A 15,242-nucleotide genomic window follows, 5' to 3' on the forward strand; every position below is an offset into this window, starting at 1 on the left:
TGTATCACTGTCCCTGTAAAGCCACCGCCCCCCGCCTAAGCCCACTGCTTCTACTCAATAAAGAACAATTATTTCGTGAATCTATTTACTTTATTTAACAAGCATAAGTAAAGAGGGAGAACAGGGGGAAAAAAGGTAATCTTGGGGAAAAGGGGTTGTAAAGTTGGAATGGGAGAAACATTTTCAACTGTGTAACATAACACCACATTTCAGACCATCAAAGGTCTGTGAATGGGCGCCTTCTGTTCCTTGAACCCTCCCCCTGAGTTAAGTGAAGGGGATAATGGACTTTTCTCCCATGCCTCATGGAATGCTTTAGGGAGGGTGATTCTGCACCAGGCAATGCTGGCTGCCTGTCCACCAGGATCTGCAGACGGACTCTACCCCCCTGCTTCTGTTCTTGCAGTTCAACCAGACGCCTCAACATGTCTGCTTGGTCCCTCATCATCTGAAGCATCTCATCCTGTGCTGCACGCTCTCTCATTGCAAGTTTTCCTGCTCTCCATGTCCATGTCCAACTTCTTGGACAGTGAAATCCTCCACGCTTTCAGCTCTGTGTCAGCTGTCCCAGAGGCGTTCGTTATCTCAGTGAACATGTCCTGTGTTTTCTCCTCCTTCTAATCAGCGAAAGTCTGCTTTCAGTTGTTGATGACACCCCAAAGGACATATTTCCAGCTGTCAGTCATGGGGGATAAAAAAAGGAGCCATTGTACATGAATAAAATGTTTTCATAGTAAGGCCATTTCCATAAAAACAAACAACCTTATTACACTAGGTGCAAGCCGTAACATAATCAGACTCTGTAACCATTCACTGTGCCATTTTGCTGCTCCAGCCATGGTGAGTAGCGCTTCTTCCCCACCTCCCCGAAGGTGACTGCACTTTTAATGAAGTTTATGGCAGGCTCATGGCGGGAGCAGAGATAGCTAGTTGAACAATCAGTCTTTCCCGTAGCACCATGGGAAGCTGTTTAAAAACAGGGCAGGGAGGGAAGAGAGGGGAAATGTTTTCACTCCCAAATTGCAGAATCTCTCATGTGGGACCCCAGTCCTGTATCAGCCACTCTAAACTACTTGCTGACCCATGCTGAGCACAGTAAAGGCACATTAGCGGCAGTGTGGTTTGGTGATCTGGAATGTGTGTGTGTGTGTGGGGTTTCTACGTGCCCTCCCCTTCCCCTTCGTCCTTGTAAGAGCACTTTTAATGAGAACTTCCCTAGGTGACCCTATGTGATATCAGTCTCCTGAGGGTAACAGAGGCGGAAAGGAAGGAGATGCTGCAAGTGTCTGGGTATAGACCCGGTCCTTACGCTGCTACGCTGTGTACCGCAAGGATGCCAGCAGAATTAATTCAGGAGTTGCATGGGAAAGTGTCCTACCATGGTGGAAGAAATGAGACTGCCCTGCCCAGAAACCTTCTGCAAAGGATTGCAGAGTATCTCCATGAAAGTTTCCTAGAGATATCCATGGAGGATTCCCAGGCTATCCCAGTCCACATAAACAGTCTTTTCCAGGGGCTAACCTCTGCATAGCTAGAGGGCCCTCTTGTAAGCAGAGAACCACAGCACCTCACTTTTTCTTCACAGTAAACATGCAATTCCACTGAATGTGTGTGCCCGCTAAAGTTTAACTGGACTTTGATTGTAACTGTATACTCACCAGAGGTGCCTTCCCCAGCATCACGGTTAGCCGCTGTGATGTTCTGTGACCCACAGGTCTCCAGGGTTAAAAATATTTCCTGACTCTCTGGGAGAATGGATACACTGCTTACCTGTTTCCCATCTTCCTCTTCCTCATCCACCATATCATCCTCCTTGTTGTCTCTAGACTTTCACACCGGTGAGGTGTCCACTTTGTTTGTGGGGGTGCTGGTAGGGTCACCCCCAAGAATCGCATGCAGCTCGTTGTAGAACTGGCATGTGTGGGGGTCAGCACCAGAACGACTGTTCGCCTCCCTTGCCTTCTGGTATGCTTGGCTAAGTTTTTATTTTCACACGGCACTGCTGTGTGTCCCTCGTGTAGCCCTTCTCCCCCCATTCCCTAAGCAATCATTGCATAGATGTCAGCTTTTCTTCTGCTGGATTGGAGCTCTTCCTGCACAGACTCTTCTCCCCACACAGTGATGAGATCCACCACCTCCTGTGCAGACCAGGCTGGAGCGCATTTGGGGTGTGTAGTCTCCATAATCAGCTGTGCTCAAGCTGGCATGTGTCCAAGGCTGATCAAACTGGAAATGGGAAATCAAAAATTCCTGGGGCTTTAGCAGGGGAGGAGCTGTTTCCTGTGTACCTGGCTGCAGTGCAACAGAGCTGAGAATGATCTCTAGAGGGCTCACAGATGAGCATTGTGGAACACCACCTGGGGGCCAATTAAATTGAATTACACAACGCTGTGTCTGCACTACCTTGCAGTTGACCTATGAAAATCGAACTTAGTGCTATGCCTCTCCCAAGGTGGATTACAGACTTAATTAAACTGATGAAAATTTGTGGGTAGACAAGGCCCAAGTCTTAGGTCGGCGTAAAGGACCCATTAGTGTAGACGCATACATTAACAGGTCAATTTACGGTGGCTTCCTTTGACCTAACTTATCAGTGAAGACTGTGTCTGTATAGAACGTTTCAACTGTTAGAGAAAGACAAAAGAAGTTAGGTAATTTAAAAAAAAGTTTTAAAGGCATGCTGCCAACTTAAATTTTGTTCAGCCTTTACTTTTTGTAAAATTAAAATGTTATAAAGCTGTAGACTAGCCGAAATATTTCCATTGTTTAAAAAAGCACCCACTCCAAAATAGTTAGCTTTTAAACTAATAAATATGCCTACGAGATATTTAACAACCCAGACATTGCAGCATTGATAACTGGAAGTGAAAATGGCTATAAACAAAAGAAAATAAATGAAGCTTGTTTCATACTGTCAATATTGAGAGGAAATGCAAAAAATAAAAAAACAAACTAAACTAAACTGAGAGCGAGCATGTCAGGAGTCTACACAAATTGAGGGGAAAAAGTATTTGAGGAAATATTTTCAAGCATCGCTGCTAATACAGAGAGAATTTAAAATATCAGCCATACTGCAAATCTGTTCTACTCCTTTACGAATGTCTTTGCTAATCTAAAGTGTAATATGTGCATGTTTTCGAAATCTGTTTTAGGCCTGCATTGCAAGGAACTGCTATCCTTCCCCGCTGAATTATTATAATTTCCCTAAGTCATGCTGTACGTCAGTGAATGAAGTGATCTGCCATGGAATTCCTGACAGGCGGCCATTGCAAGAGGGTGATATTGTTAATGGTAGGTGATGTAAAAGTCAAACTTTTCAACAGCTCTACTTGCATCTAGTCTTTAGAGCTGAAACACTCAGTGGGGCAAAGTTTTGATTTAGGATCGCACATCGTGGTTGGAAGTTATTTCTTCAAGCATGTTTTTTTTCTCTACTCATTAGTTAGCTTTTTTGTTACGTTTAGCTTTCTTTACTCATTAGTTAGCTTTTTTGTTACGTTTACAAATTCATGGATTGCGTAAAATTTAAACTAATTAGAGTTGGACAAAAAAACAATTTTAACAGCTTTTTAATTATCATATATATTATTTATTATTATTTATTGTGATAGTGCCCAGGAGTCCCAGTCATGGATCAGAAACCTATTGTGCCAGGCACTGTACAAACACAAAACAAAATGATGGTACATTGACTGTTTTAATGGTAGAAATTAGTATCCTTGATTAGTTTGGGATAAATTGTTAGTAGGATGGTTTTTGATCATAGTTATTATCATGTTATGTCTATTGTATAGCATCCTAGTGGCTCAGGGTGTTTTATAGAGACACAAAATGGCAAGTCCTTTCCCAGAGGAGCTTGCAGTCTAAGTGCAATATTTTTGATTGTGATCTTCTGGGCCCGTGAATCTTTTGGCTGGATGGAGTACTTAAGAAGTAATTTTTTAATGTTTACTTTTTGCATTTTTTCTTAGCTTTGACAATGAAAATAAATGAAGCCAGTTTCACTTTTGTTCATAGACCTTTTCATCTCCGGTTCTCACGTGGGCTACTTGTGTGTATATGGTTAAGTGCATGCCCAGATGTTTCCTGTATGGGGGCCTGGGTTTCTGTTTAATTTTGTTTGTATAGCAATTTTGGATCATTTTGGGTTGAAGAGCATAACATAAATGTACAATGATATTTGATGGATACTGTCGCGGTGACAGGGCTAGCTGTATCTCTGTCTCCTTTCTCTGGTTTCTGAGTACAGCCCCATAGTATCGGGCCTCGTGCCTGCCCCTTTCTTGGGGTGGAACTCTTCCGCTCAGGCCCCAGGCTTCAGCCTTGTGTGGAACAACTGTGTTTCGCCAGAAGGCCTGACTGGGTTTGGCACCTGCAAGTTTCCCTTTGGGAGATGTGATCAGTAGTAAATACAGTGACCCAAAAGAGCTTTCTTAAATCAAAGTATTGTTCAGTCTTAGTAGTAGGAATAAAACATAAAATAAAAGAAAAGGGGTTTTAAAATACTAAAAGGACTACATGCATGTCTGTCTTTCCTAAAGCTTACCGTCCCTGTGGAAGTTTGGGAAGGCCTGACTTCTCCAGACCTCCAAGGGCAATTGTGTGTCAGTCTGTTGCCAGGGAACAGCTACTTGACAACTGTCTTCCCCCTATGGACAGAGAGTGACTTTTTTTTTTTTTTTTTTTTTTAACTGTTTAAAGTCCTTTTGATCCGTTGGCTCTCAGCACGGGGAAGACCAGTCTATAACTTGGCTGGCACCTGGAAGTAACATCTTTGCAGCTAAAAGCTCAGGCGTTGGTTTAATGACTCCCAAAAAGCTTACTGAGAGGTTGATTACGTGGATCCATTGTGATACTGTCCAGCTAGTTTCCCACAACTCTGCTATTAAACTAAACCAACATATGCACCTAGTAAACATTCCAGTCATTAATATAGTTGTCATATAGCCACAGTCAGATCCCATACAGTATTGATACATTATTGCAGTTCGTTCCCTTGTTCTTCACAGATACCTGCCGTAATCACTGTTGCAAAATAATTCTCATACATAACTCTTTTCACACGCTCGTAACTTTCTGAAACATTCCCCATTTGGGGCTGAAAACTTCCACGGTCTGTCTCTGTCAAAATTTAAATTTAGTAAACATTTTTTTAGTATATACTTTTCCCATTCAAATAAAGTTTCCATTCACACTGTCTTGGACAGGACTACAGCAAAAATAACTGAACTTTGTGATTTGGCATGGATTTAGGGTATGTCTTGATTGCAAGTAAAGGTGTGATTGTAGCACAGGTAGGGAGACCTATGCTAGCTTTAATATAAGTAGCACCTTTAACAATAGTAGTAAAGATGTGGCAGCACAGGCTTGAAGTTAGGATAGCTGCTTGGGTATTATCAGGTTGCTAGCCTGTGTTAAAGCCTGTGCTGCCACATCTTCACTACTGTTGTTATTCATGCTTGCTAGTTTCAAGCTAGTCATGGGTATTTTTACTTACGCTTTGCAGTGAAGACATGCTTTTAGTGCTCATTAAGGACTATGGGGTTTGATTTAACAAAGAGGTGACAGTTTAAAAATTATGTACTGAGCTTGCACAGTAGAAATTACTTACAATGGGCTAAAAGGTAGGGATATTGCACTGCTACTTAAATTTTGGAGTCTGGCAGAGATGCAAGAGATTCTAAGGCAGAGGTGGGCAAACTGCAGCCCGCTGGCCACATCTGGCCTGTGGGACCATCCTGCCTGGCCCTTGAGCTCCCGGCCAGGGAGGCTAGTCCCCGGCCCCTCCCCTGCTGTCCCTCCTCCCCCACAGCCATAGCTCGTCATGTTGCCAGCACTCTGGGCGGTGGGGCTACAAGCTCCAGCTGGGCTCCACGGCAGCGTGGCTGGCTCCGGCTGGCGGTGCAGCTGCCAGATGTGCTGCTCTGAGCAGCATGTAAGGGGGCTTGGAGTGGGGGGATTGGATAAGGGGCCGGGGTCCCTGGGGGCAGTCAGGGAACAGGGAGCAGGGGGTGGTTGGATGGGACAGAGGTTCTGGGGGCACGGTTAGGGTCAGGAGGTCCCAGGAGGGGGCGGTTAGGGGACAAGGAACGGGGGGGGTAGATGGGTTGGGTGTTCTACAAGGGGCAGTCAGGGCAGGAAGTGGGAGGGGGCAGATAGGGCATGGGGGCCAGGTTGGTTGGGGAGTCACAGCCTTCCCTACCTGGCCCACCATACCGTTTTGGAACCCCAATGTGTCCCTCAGGTGTGTATGTTGAATACGTTCCTCCTCCGTTTAAATTAAACAAAAAAAATGTGTTTCAGCAACATTTAAGGTTGTTAAATCAAGCACTCAGAAATAAGCTTGCTATGGCAGTATTGCACTTACGTTTTCCTTCAGCCTTTGTTAATATGAACAATTTAACTACATAACACTTATTAATTCATACCATAAAATCTATAATATGGATAGTGTGGCCAAGTCAGTGTTACTGGAGTTTTGGAATGTTCTTATTTCTGAGCACTTGGACATGTAACTCTAGCATTGCAACAGTACTTTGTATTTAATTACTATTGTGAAAAACAAGGGCCAGGAATTGAGAAGTTTTCTCTCTCTGATGTTCTTTGCAGTGGATATCACTATATATCGCAATGGTTATCATGGGGATCTGAATGAGACGTTTTATGTTGGGGAAGTTGATGAGGGTGCAAGGAAACTAGTTCAGACAACTTATGAGTGCCTAATGCAAGCAATCGATGCAGGTAAGTACTATTGCTGAAGCCTAAGGTGTAATGCTATATTAATTTTCAATATTAGAACTCTTGTGTGAACTAATACTTAGGAATTACTACTGTTACAGAACTGTACTCACTGCATGTTGCTAGTAGAATATGCTTATCTGTACAAAGCAGAGTCACTCTTAAAATACTGTATTTTAGTTTCTTTTGATGGTTGTTGCAATGTTTATTTGCAATGAGTATTGACAAGGAGAAGCAGTAATAATCTCTATTTGATTAACTGATCCATATATATGACACTGTTGTTTGTTGCATGCTAACATGTATTTGATTCTCTGCAAGATAAATAAGAGTCCTAGACCTGAGTTGCTCACAGTCTAGAAAAAAGATAGAGCGCACCGGATGCTTTGGGAAACCCAGGAGGGGGTAATTTTATAACTCCCCTCCCCCAACAATACATATTCTTTATCAACTCATATAACAAAAAGCACCATTTGAAAAGTGAAGAAAATTGGTTTTATAACTTGATAGTGCTATTAATTTACTAACTGGGAGCCTGCACCTGTAAGCTGTCTCAGTGATGGGCCTCCAGATGGGTTTAGCAGGGCTTCTCTCTCCCCCCCCCCACACCTCTAACAGGATAGAGTTCTAGTTAAATTTGTTCTCTGAGAAATATATATTGAATCTCTCTCTTTTAAAAATGCTCAAAATAATTATTCCAAACCATTTTGTTTGCTTAACTTTCTGCCTCATGTGGACTGCTAGAGACAGAGTCAAATTTAAATTTATACTCCTGAATGAATGTTTTTATCTGTTACTGTTACAACTAACATCTAAAATGAGATTAGAGAGACATTTCTTCTGTTTTTTCATTGTTTATTTTGTGTACCTGACAGCACTATGTGTACAATTGGATTCTCTTGTTGTTTGTGTGGGTCTTTTACCTAGCAACAATACAGAGAGGTTTTTTTGTTTTTGTTTTGTTTTTTAATAGGAAAATGTGATTGCTAAGCCCACAAAAATTGTCTGGGGAACTCAGGGGCAGGTGTAGTGTCTCAGACAAGTTTGAACTCTTACTTTTGAAATCTAGTTGATTTCAACTATGTTCCTTTAAGACAGGAGCTTGTGTTTATGAAAAATTCATTTTTTGATGGAGGAGGTATTTCCCTCTTTATCTCTCATTTGTCTTCCTCTGTGTGAGACTGAGACAACAGCAGACAACGCCCCCTTTGGTCTTCTCTTCCAACTCAGACTCAGCTCATTTGCACACTGAGCTTCTGTTGAATTATATTTAATGCTCTATGGTGCAAGAGGCTGTGCACAATGGCAGATGGACATACCGGCTATTGCTATTATATAGCTACTGGTAGCTGAAAGCCTGTGTTGTCACACTGGTATAATTCATAAAGTCATGTGTAAAAAATGGCTGAGAACTTAAAAATTGGACGGTAACAGACTGTGAATCCCAGTGATGCTTGTACCTGGTCATATTCTAAAAAAGGAGCCCTACGCCACACTTGTAGCTGTTTCCATCACTTCACACTGACTCACGAGACATTCTAGGCTACAGAGTGATGCCTAGACAGAGTGGCAATCCTGGAATCTTATTCTATAGAGAAATGCAGGTGGAAACCTTTGCCTGTACGAAGTAGATGGTAAAATGTGTTGAAGGAGGGCTCTTTTTAAAATGGTGCATGTCTTATCTTGCAGTAAAACCTGGTGTTCGATATCGAGAGCTGGGAAATATTATTCAGAAACACGCCCAAGCAAATGGATTTTCAGTTGTTCGGAGCTACTGTGGGCATGGGATCCATAAGCTTTTCCATACTGCTCCCAATGTGCCACATTATGCCAGTGAGTATTGTTCAGTTATCTGCTAGTGATGAATAAACATGTTTAACTTTTGTTCCTCTCATACTAAGGTTGTGCACATGGCTTGACAGGCTGTCACTTTGGATCTTTGTATTTACAGAGTGATTTCTTGAATGTTGGATTTAAAGTATGTTATGAACAAGCTGAGCCAATGTGCATCTGCTTTGAAGGGTGGGGAATGGTGGACCCTAGCTGTGGTGGATGAGTGACAGCTTACCACATGACCATTCACAATTTTGTTGATTCAGTTACTCAGTTTTCTTAGTGTTGGCTATTTGGAATGGATAGGGTTGAGCTGAAACTTGGAATTTCATTCCCAGTGGTGCAATTGCTGTAACCAGTACCCCACTTACTGCTGGTGACCTAGAGCCATGATCATCAAGTTTGGGCTGCTGTGGTAGCTGTATCTGTTTTGGATCCCTTTATCTCCACTTGAATTACTGTGTGATGTGGTGTGCTCTGAGATTTGGAACAGCAGATTTCACTGCACGCCAGTGTGTACCAAAATTCAGTGACGGGGAGGGATGTCAGAGGCTGGCACAGCTGGACTCAGTTTGGAAGATGACAGTGCACCAGCCAGCGGTTTGCAGTCACAGCAGGGGTAAAATGAGGAGTGAAAGTAGGGAAGAGAGAGAACTTGAAAGACCAGTGGAGAATTGAGGGAGGGAAGCAAAGGTCACTTAAACCAACCAGTTCTCCAATGACAAGCAACTCCAATCCACTCTAGCTGCTGAGCTCCCCTGACATGACACCTTCTCTCCCATAGCTGCCAAAATCCTTCAGCTTCCTACTCTTGACAAGCTCTGTATCACACACAGAGATGGTTGCGTTGTTGTCACGGATGATAACGTAGAAGTCACTGCCTCTTGCTCAGGCCCTTCTTAACATGTCAGCTTTAATGGAAGTGAAAAAAGAGATCATTTAATGGTATGGTGGAAAAGTAGTACTTCCCTTTTGTTTTAGTTTTCTCCTATAAAACTCTGTGAATACCCAGGCTCTGTGGAAAAGGAAGCATCTTATACCAACCAAAAAACAAATTATTTCTGGATGTTAGTGACAATGGACAATTTTTTTGATGGAGACAATAAGCAAACTTCATTTTGAGGAGGAGAGAGACATTATTTTCTTTAGGCTTCGGTGAGTGACAGAAGCAAAAAGGAAAGATTCAAAGCAGAACTGTTAACGAGAAAAGAGTGGAGTGGCCATTCTTTCTGGCTAAACTCAAATAGATGTATTTTTTTAAGGGGGGGAGGAACCCACCAAAACCACCCAATTTAGTCCTCAAACTCTGCTGAACAAGATTAGAGGAAAAATCTACAACAAGAGGATGAAACTGGTACAGAGACAAAAGGGTGAAGGCTTAGCGTAATTGCTTGTAGCATGCAACAGCAGCACATGATCAGGATAAAGGGAAACCTCTTTTAGTGTAAGAAAGATATACTGTACTATATTCAGTAAATCAGTCTGAAGAAATAATGGTTGAAATTTTTCAAAGCCATGTAGGTGACTTAGACATAACACTTCCATTAAAATTGATACTTCTCTATTCAAACTTTATTAATATACTTAAATCCCTATACTGCTTTGAAAATCTCTGCTAACATCTTAGCTAAATAAAATGTAATTCAAAAATAATATGTAACAGAATGACTCTTTACTTGCCAAAGTAAACACAAAAGAACTGTTTGTTGCCATGTCTCCTCTGGACAGCAAGATTATCTGAATCTCATCCCCTCTTGACTTTTGTATATCACATTGCTCGGGGGAGTATCAACAATGATGGAAACAAATTGACATTTTAAAATTTTCTTTGAATTTTTATTTTAAACAATTATACCATATGCTTTTTATTCAGACTGCCACTTGTGCTTTTTCACCATTAAAAAAAATTTCTGTAGGAGTGTCTACATTGTTTGCTCATCGCTTTCATGGATGAAAGCTGAAGTTTAGAAAAGACAGGAATGAATTGCAAGCACTTTGCCTGAAATAGACGCATGACAAAAATTTATACTAGATTGAGAAGGAAAGGAGGGGAGGAAGACAGAAGTATAAACTGGAAGAAAATGGGTTGCTCTGCAGTGCTGTTCTGACTTTTCCCCTCACCTGTCCTAGTTCAGGCATACACTGCATTAAAGGGATTCAACCTTCTATACACCCTCTGTCCTTCACTCTTGAAAGATGTGTTCAACCATAATTCGGATTCTGATTTCATTTCAGAAAATAAGGCTGTTGGTGTGATGAAGTCTGGTCATGTGTTTACAATTGAACCAATGATCTGTGAAGGTAAGCGGCCAGGAGTTCGAAAGGAGGCTAAGTAAATAGAGCGAGAATGTGGGTTTTTCTAGGGTTTCATTTGTTGTTATGGAACTTCCTCTAAACTAGGGGTGTCAAACATATGGCCCATGAGCCATATCCAGCCCTGAGGGCCCTTTCTTTCATTCTGCAGCTACCTTTGTAATTTACAAAGGGTTCCTACCTGCAGTTGCCTGGCTGTGGCACTTCTGAGGCACTGGGAGGGAGCTAGCATAGAGCTGCTGAGGGAACCTGTTCTGGACAGGACACAGGACACTACTCCCTTCCCCTCCAATATCCTAGCATTGAAGCTTCATGCAGCCAGTGGGGATGCCATAACCCCCTACATGCCAGGGTTCTGAAGAGGCACCTTTCCAGCCCTGTCCCTCCTCCCCTATTCTCCCCACCAAGCCTTGTTTCTCTACAAAATCCTGCAAGAGCTGGGCTCCTTCTCCCTTTTTTCCTTCCTCATTCCTTCCTGGCCCCTGCTGACATACCTTCATTCCCTGTGTTCCACTGTTGCCGAGTCCTGCAGGAGCAGGTTCTGGGAATTAGGTGTATTTCCATTCCCCCTGCTCCAGGGAACAGGATAGGGGTAGTCCTGGATGGGAGGAAGAGAGATCCCTCATTGGGAGGAAGATTGAGGGAAATGAGAGACTCTCTCACAGGTAGGGCAGGTGCGTGTGTTTTCACACACGCACCTGAGGCTGAGTAGGGAGAATTCATAAGAAGGTGGAGGGTGTGACCTGTATTTGGGGGAGGGGGGAAAAGCAGAGGTGAATTAATGGGCAGAGGGAAGGTTTCCTAATGCATTTTTTTAAAAATACATTTGTCTTTAAATGTGATATTGAACTTGGCTAGCTAGAGAGAGACACTGTGATCTGACTTGGACTCCAAAATGTTGCCTCTTGCCAGTCAACTTTATACCCTCAGCTTAGGGACTCTCACTGCCATGGTAAGTCTGCTGCCATCACAGGATGAGGTTGACAACCTTAATAAGCTCTAAAAGAGTGTAATGACTGAAGTGAAGAAAATTGACTTTGAAGACCCATCTGCATTTGTTGTCTTTTCATATGTTTTGCTGTGTATTATCAATAGCAGGCATGGTATGGCAGTGATAGAAGCCTACTAGATTATTATGCGCCAAACTGGAAGTTTTAAAAGGCTTCTGACTAATTGATTCAGTGTATAATACACATTCATATTTATAACAGTCACTGCATATATACTATTTAGAAGGGACACATTTAAGAACTCATATTGTCCATAATTTGTTTTAATCTTTAAATAATTATCTTTTTAGGTGGGTGGCAAGACGAAACCTGGCCTGATGGCTGGACTGCAGTGACAAGAGATGGAAAGCGGTCTGCGCAGTTTGAGCACACTCTTCTGATCACAGATACTGGCTGTGAAATCTTAACTCGGCGGTTGGACAGTGTTCGTCCTCACTTCATGTCCCAGTATTAGTTTAGACTGAGCTGATGGATCTGAATGATATCTTTTGTCTCTGTACTATGCATTTTATTAAGAGTACAGAACAGAGGGGGATTTTATCATTTGTTTTGTTCTCATTGACTGTAGATAAGAGAGGAATACAGCATTTGGTATATATCTTGAAGAACCTGACCCAACATCTGAAAAAAGGAGAGAAGTATTTAAAATATTTTCTGCTTCCCTTCTACTCACAACACTTGTACTGTATTTTTTTTATTTTTGTTTTTCTTCTGTTGCCTGTTTAGCACCTTTTTTCAATCAGACCTGCAGCTGTTTCTGTCACATGCATGGTATTAGGTAGAAAGTGCAGGTTACTTTCCCACTGGGAACTCAACGTATTGAGCATCAAGTCTTTTCTCACTTCTTCAGTGTGCCCGGCTTTTGTCTGTGTATGAATGGCACCTGGGATTTTAAGTGTTTCTCGTTCCAAAGACCTGCTTAGCTACTTCTGCAAAGAATGGGCTTTGTTTATAACCAGAGAGGGGGAATAGGTACTGAAAAAGAGGCACAAGTTGCCAAGACTCATCTACCTTCAAATTAGTTCTGTCCCATTTCTTTGTCAGTTGCCTCTGCTGTAATTGAGACCATAGACATTTCTCTTGCTGGAAATTTAGTGTTGATTTCCTGCTGTAAAATTACTAAAATTGCTTCCTGCAAAGAGCTGCCTTTTCTGAAGCGCAGTGGTTGGTAGAGTTCGGTGCTCCAAAAGTTCACTGTGAAACTGCTATTTCATACTTGACAGGGAAAGGAATGAGCCAACTAACCAAGGGAAAAAAAAGATTTACAAGCTCCTGTGTGTTTTTACTGAGGGGCCTCTCCCCTAGAGATATTAGGGGATGGGGATTGCAAAGTGAAAGACATTACAGCAAGATTAATTTCAAAACTATTTCAAAAGAATGCTCATGTTTGAGTGAAGAGGAAATGTCTTAGATACTACTGCTGCTGTATTAGTTGTTGTTTTGAATTTTAAGCAAGTTTTTAAGTGAATTTTGTGCTCTTGAAAGGTGTCAGGCTGACAGGCCTGGAAACTGAAGTGCTTTGCCCTCAGACCAGATACAGCGTGGGCAGCAGCAGTGCAATTTTCCCCATGCTTCTTGACTAGTATGTCACCCTTCTGATCTGAAAGCTACCATCTCCAGGACTATGGGAATTGATTAGCCTCTGCCCCCACCCTTCTCAATCTGTAGTGTCTCTGCTGAGATTTTTTTCTTTTCTGAATCAGTAATGAAAATGATTTCACCCACAGTTACAGACCTAATGTCTGTCTTCCTTATAACACTGTAGTGCCAGAAAAACTTAAACCAATGAAGACAAATCAAATCATAAAATCATGGGCATAAAGTGCACATTTTACTAGGTGTCTGACTTCTTGTCACATAGGGAGCCTGGTCTTTGAAGGTACTGAGTGTCCTCACCTCTCCTTGGCTCCACTTAAACTCAAGGGCAGTTAATGCTTCACAAAACTGGACCCATCGTGGTCACAAAGAAACACGAAACTTGCCAGAAAATGTCTTCTCTTCCCACAGTGCCTCAAACCTTTATTGCTGTAAGAGTATCATTGTGATAACATTTTCATTACCTTTATTATTTTTAATGATACAGTAAAAAATGACCTGAAATGGTTCACGTGTGTGTGCGCGTGTAGATTTTAACTAAAGAGACTGCAATACTTGAGTGGAATTACCTGTGTTCAGTGCCACGTATGTAATGTATTAAGGAGATTAAAAGTCAGGATGACTATCATGGAGATTTGCCCACCATGGCAGTCACCTGAGTGGGTACAATTGCCTTGTCTTTTTTATGTCTGCATGCATGACAGGAAGTCTTGACTTTGCATATAAATTAGTAGTTGTAGCTTTTTAATGGAACCTGTATTTTCATAATATAAAATGTACATAGCATCTCTGAGGCCTGGACATATGCAAATTTGTTTGAACTTGTCCAACTCTCTACCATAGATGCACTTAAACCAGTGTAGATAAATTCCATTAATTTAACGATGTGCTAAACTACTACAAGCCTGGTTTAATACACATCTATGTTAAGTATTTGCACCAGGATAACTAAACAGACCAATGCAACTTTTAATATAGACAATCCCTGATCTTGTGCATTCTCCAGGTAAGCTACAATTACAACAGCATTTCATATTTATACCTGCCTCTGGAAATTTCCATTGCATCTGTCTGATGAAGTGGGCATTCACCCACGAAAGCTTATGTTCCAATACATCTGTTAGTCTTTAAGGTGCCACAGGACTCTTTGTTGCTTTTTACAGATCCAGACTAACACGGCTACCCCTCTGATACTTAACAGCATTTCAGTTATCTCTGAATTAATGATTATTATATAGTAAGGTCTAAATTTAAATTAACTTTGTTTAAGACAGCCTCCTAGTTTATTTACCAGATAGCAAATCAGTCTGAAGCCTAGATCAGTTTGGTTTTTCTCCCCACTATTCCAGTATTTTTTTCCCAGTTTCTAGACATGTCAAATTGTAGTTCTCTTTACAAATGCATACTATATTTCTTTGTCTTCCAAATTTTGGAAATAGGTTAGATCTTATAAAAGATTTTAGGGAAACTGCTTAAATTTCCGTGTAGCATTTAGCAGTTTTTGCTGACTCTTGTGGATATTTTCCAGGAGACAGATTGTTATAATTAATGCTGAAGAACAATGCACTGTATGAAATCAAACAGACACCAGAAAGACTAGAAGGGGAAGTGGGGGAAAGAGAAGTACAGTAAACTCTCCATCCCTTAAATGACTGCCATCGAGCTGAGTTGGCCTACAGGCTTGTATTACTCCTAAATGGAGTTAGATTTGTCCCATAAAGTTCTTAAAATTGGTAAATCTTCCACATGCTA

The 15,242-nt window shown here is 41.7% G+C and overlaps 1 protein-coding gene across 1 annotated transcript in view; it reads left to right on the plus strand.

The window, feature by feature from the left end:
* The window catches only part of METAP1 (methionyl aminopeptidase 1), a 38,422-nt gene extending 24,261 nt beyond the window's left edge, over positions 1 to 14,161 (plus strand). The window contains exons 7-11 of the mRNA XM_030564415.1: positions 3,153 to 3,291; positions 6,610 to 6,741; positions 8,428 to 8,571; positions 10,807 to 10,872; positions 12,185 to 14,161. Of these exons, the coding sequence (XP_030420275.1) occupies positions 3,153 to 3,291; positions 6,610 to 6,741; positions 8,428 to 8,571; positions 10,807 to 10,872; positions 12,185 to 12,348 (645 nt within the window). The 3' untranslated portion in view covers positions 12,349 to 14,161. The remainder of the gene's footprint in view (positions 1 to 3,152; positions 3,292 to 6,609; positions 6,742 to 8,427; positions 8,572 to 10,806; positions 10,873 to 12,184) is intronic.
* Positions 14,162 to 15,242: the final 1,081 nt, after the last annotated feature.

This window comes from Gopherus evgoodei, chromosome 5 (genome assembly GCF_007399415.2).
Source record: "Gopherus evgoodei ecotype Sinaloan lineage chromosome 5, rGopEvg1_v1.p, whole genome shotgun sequence".
Taxonomy (NCBI): Eukaryota; Metazoa; Chordata; order Testudines; family Testudinidae; genus Gopherus; species Gopherus evgoodei.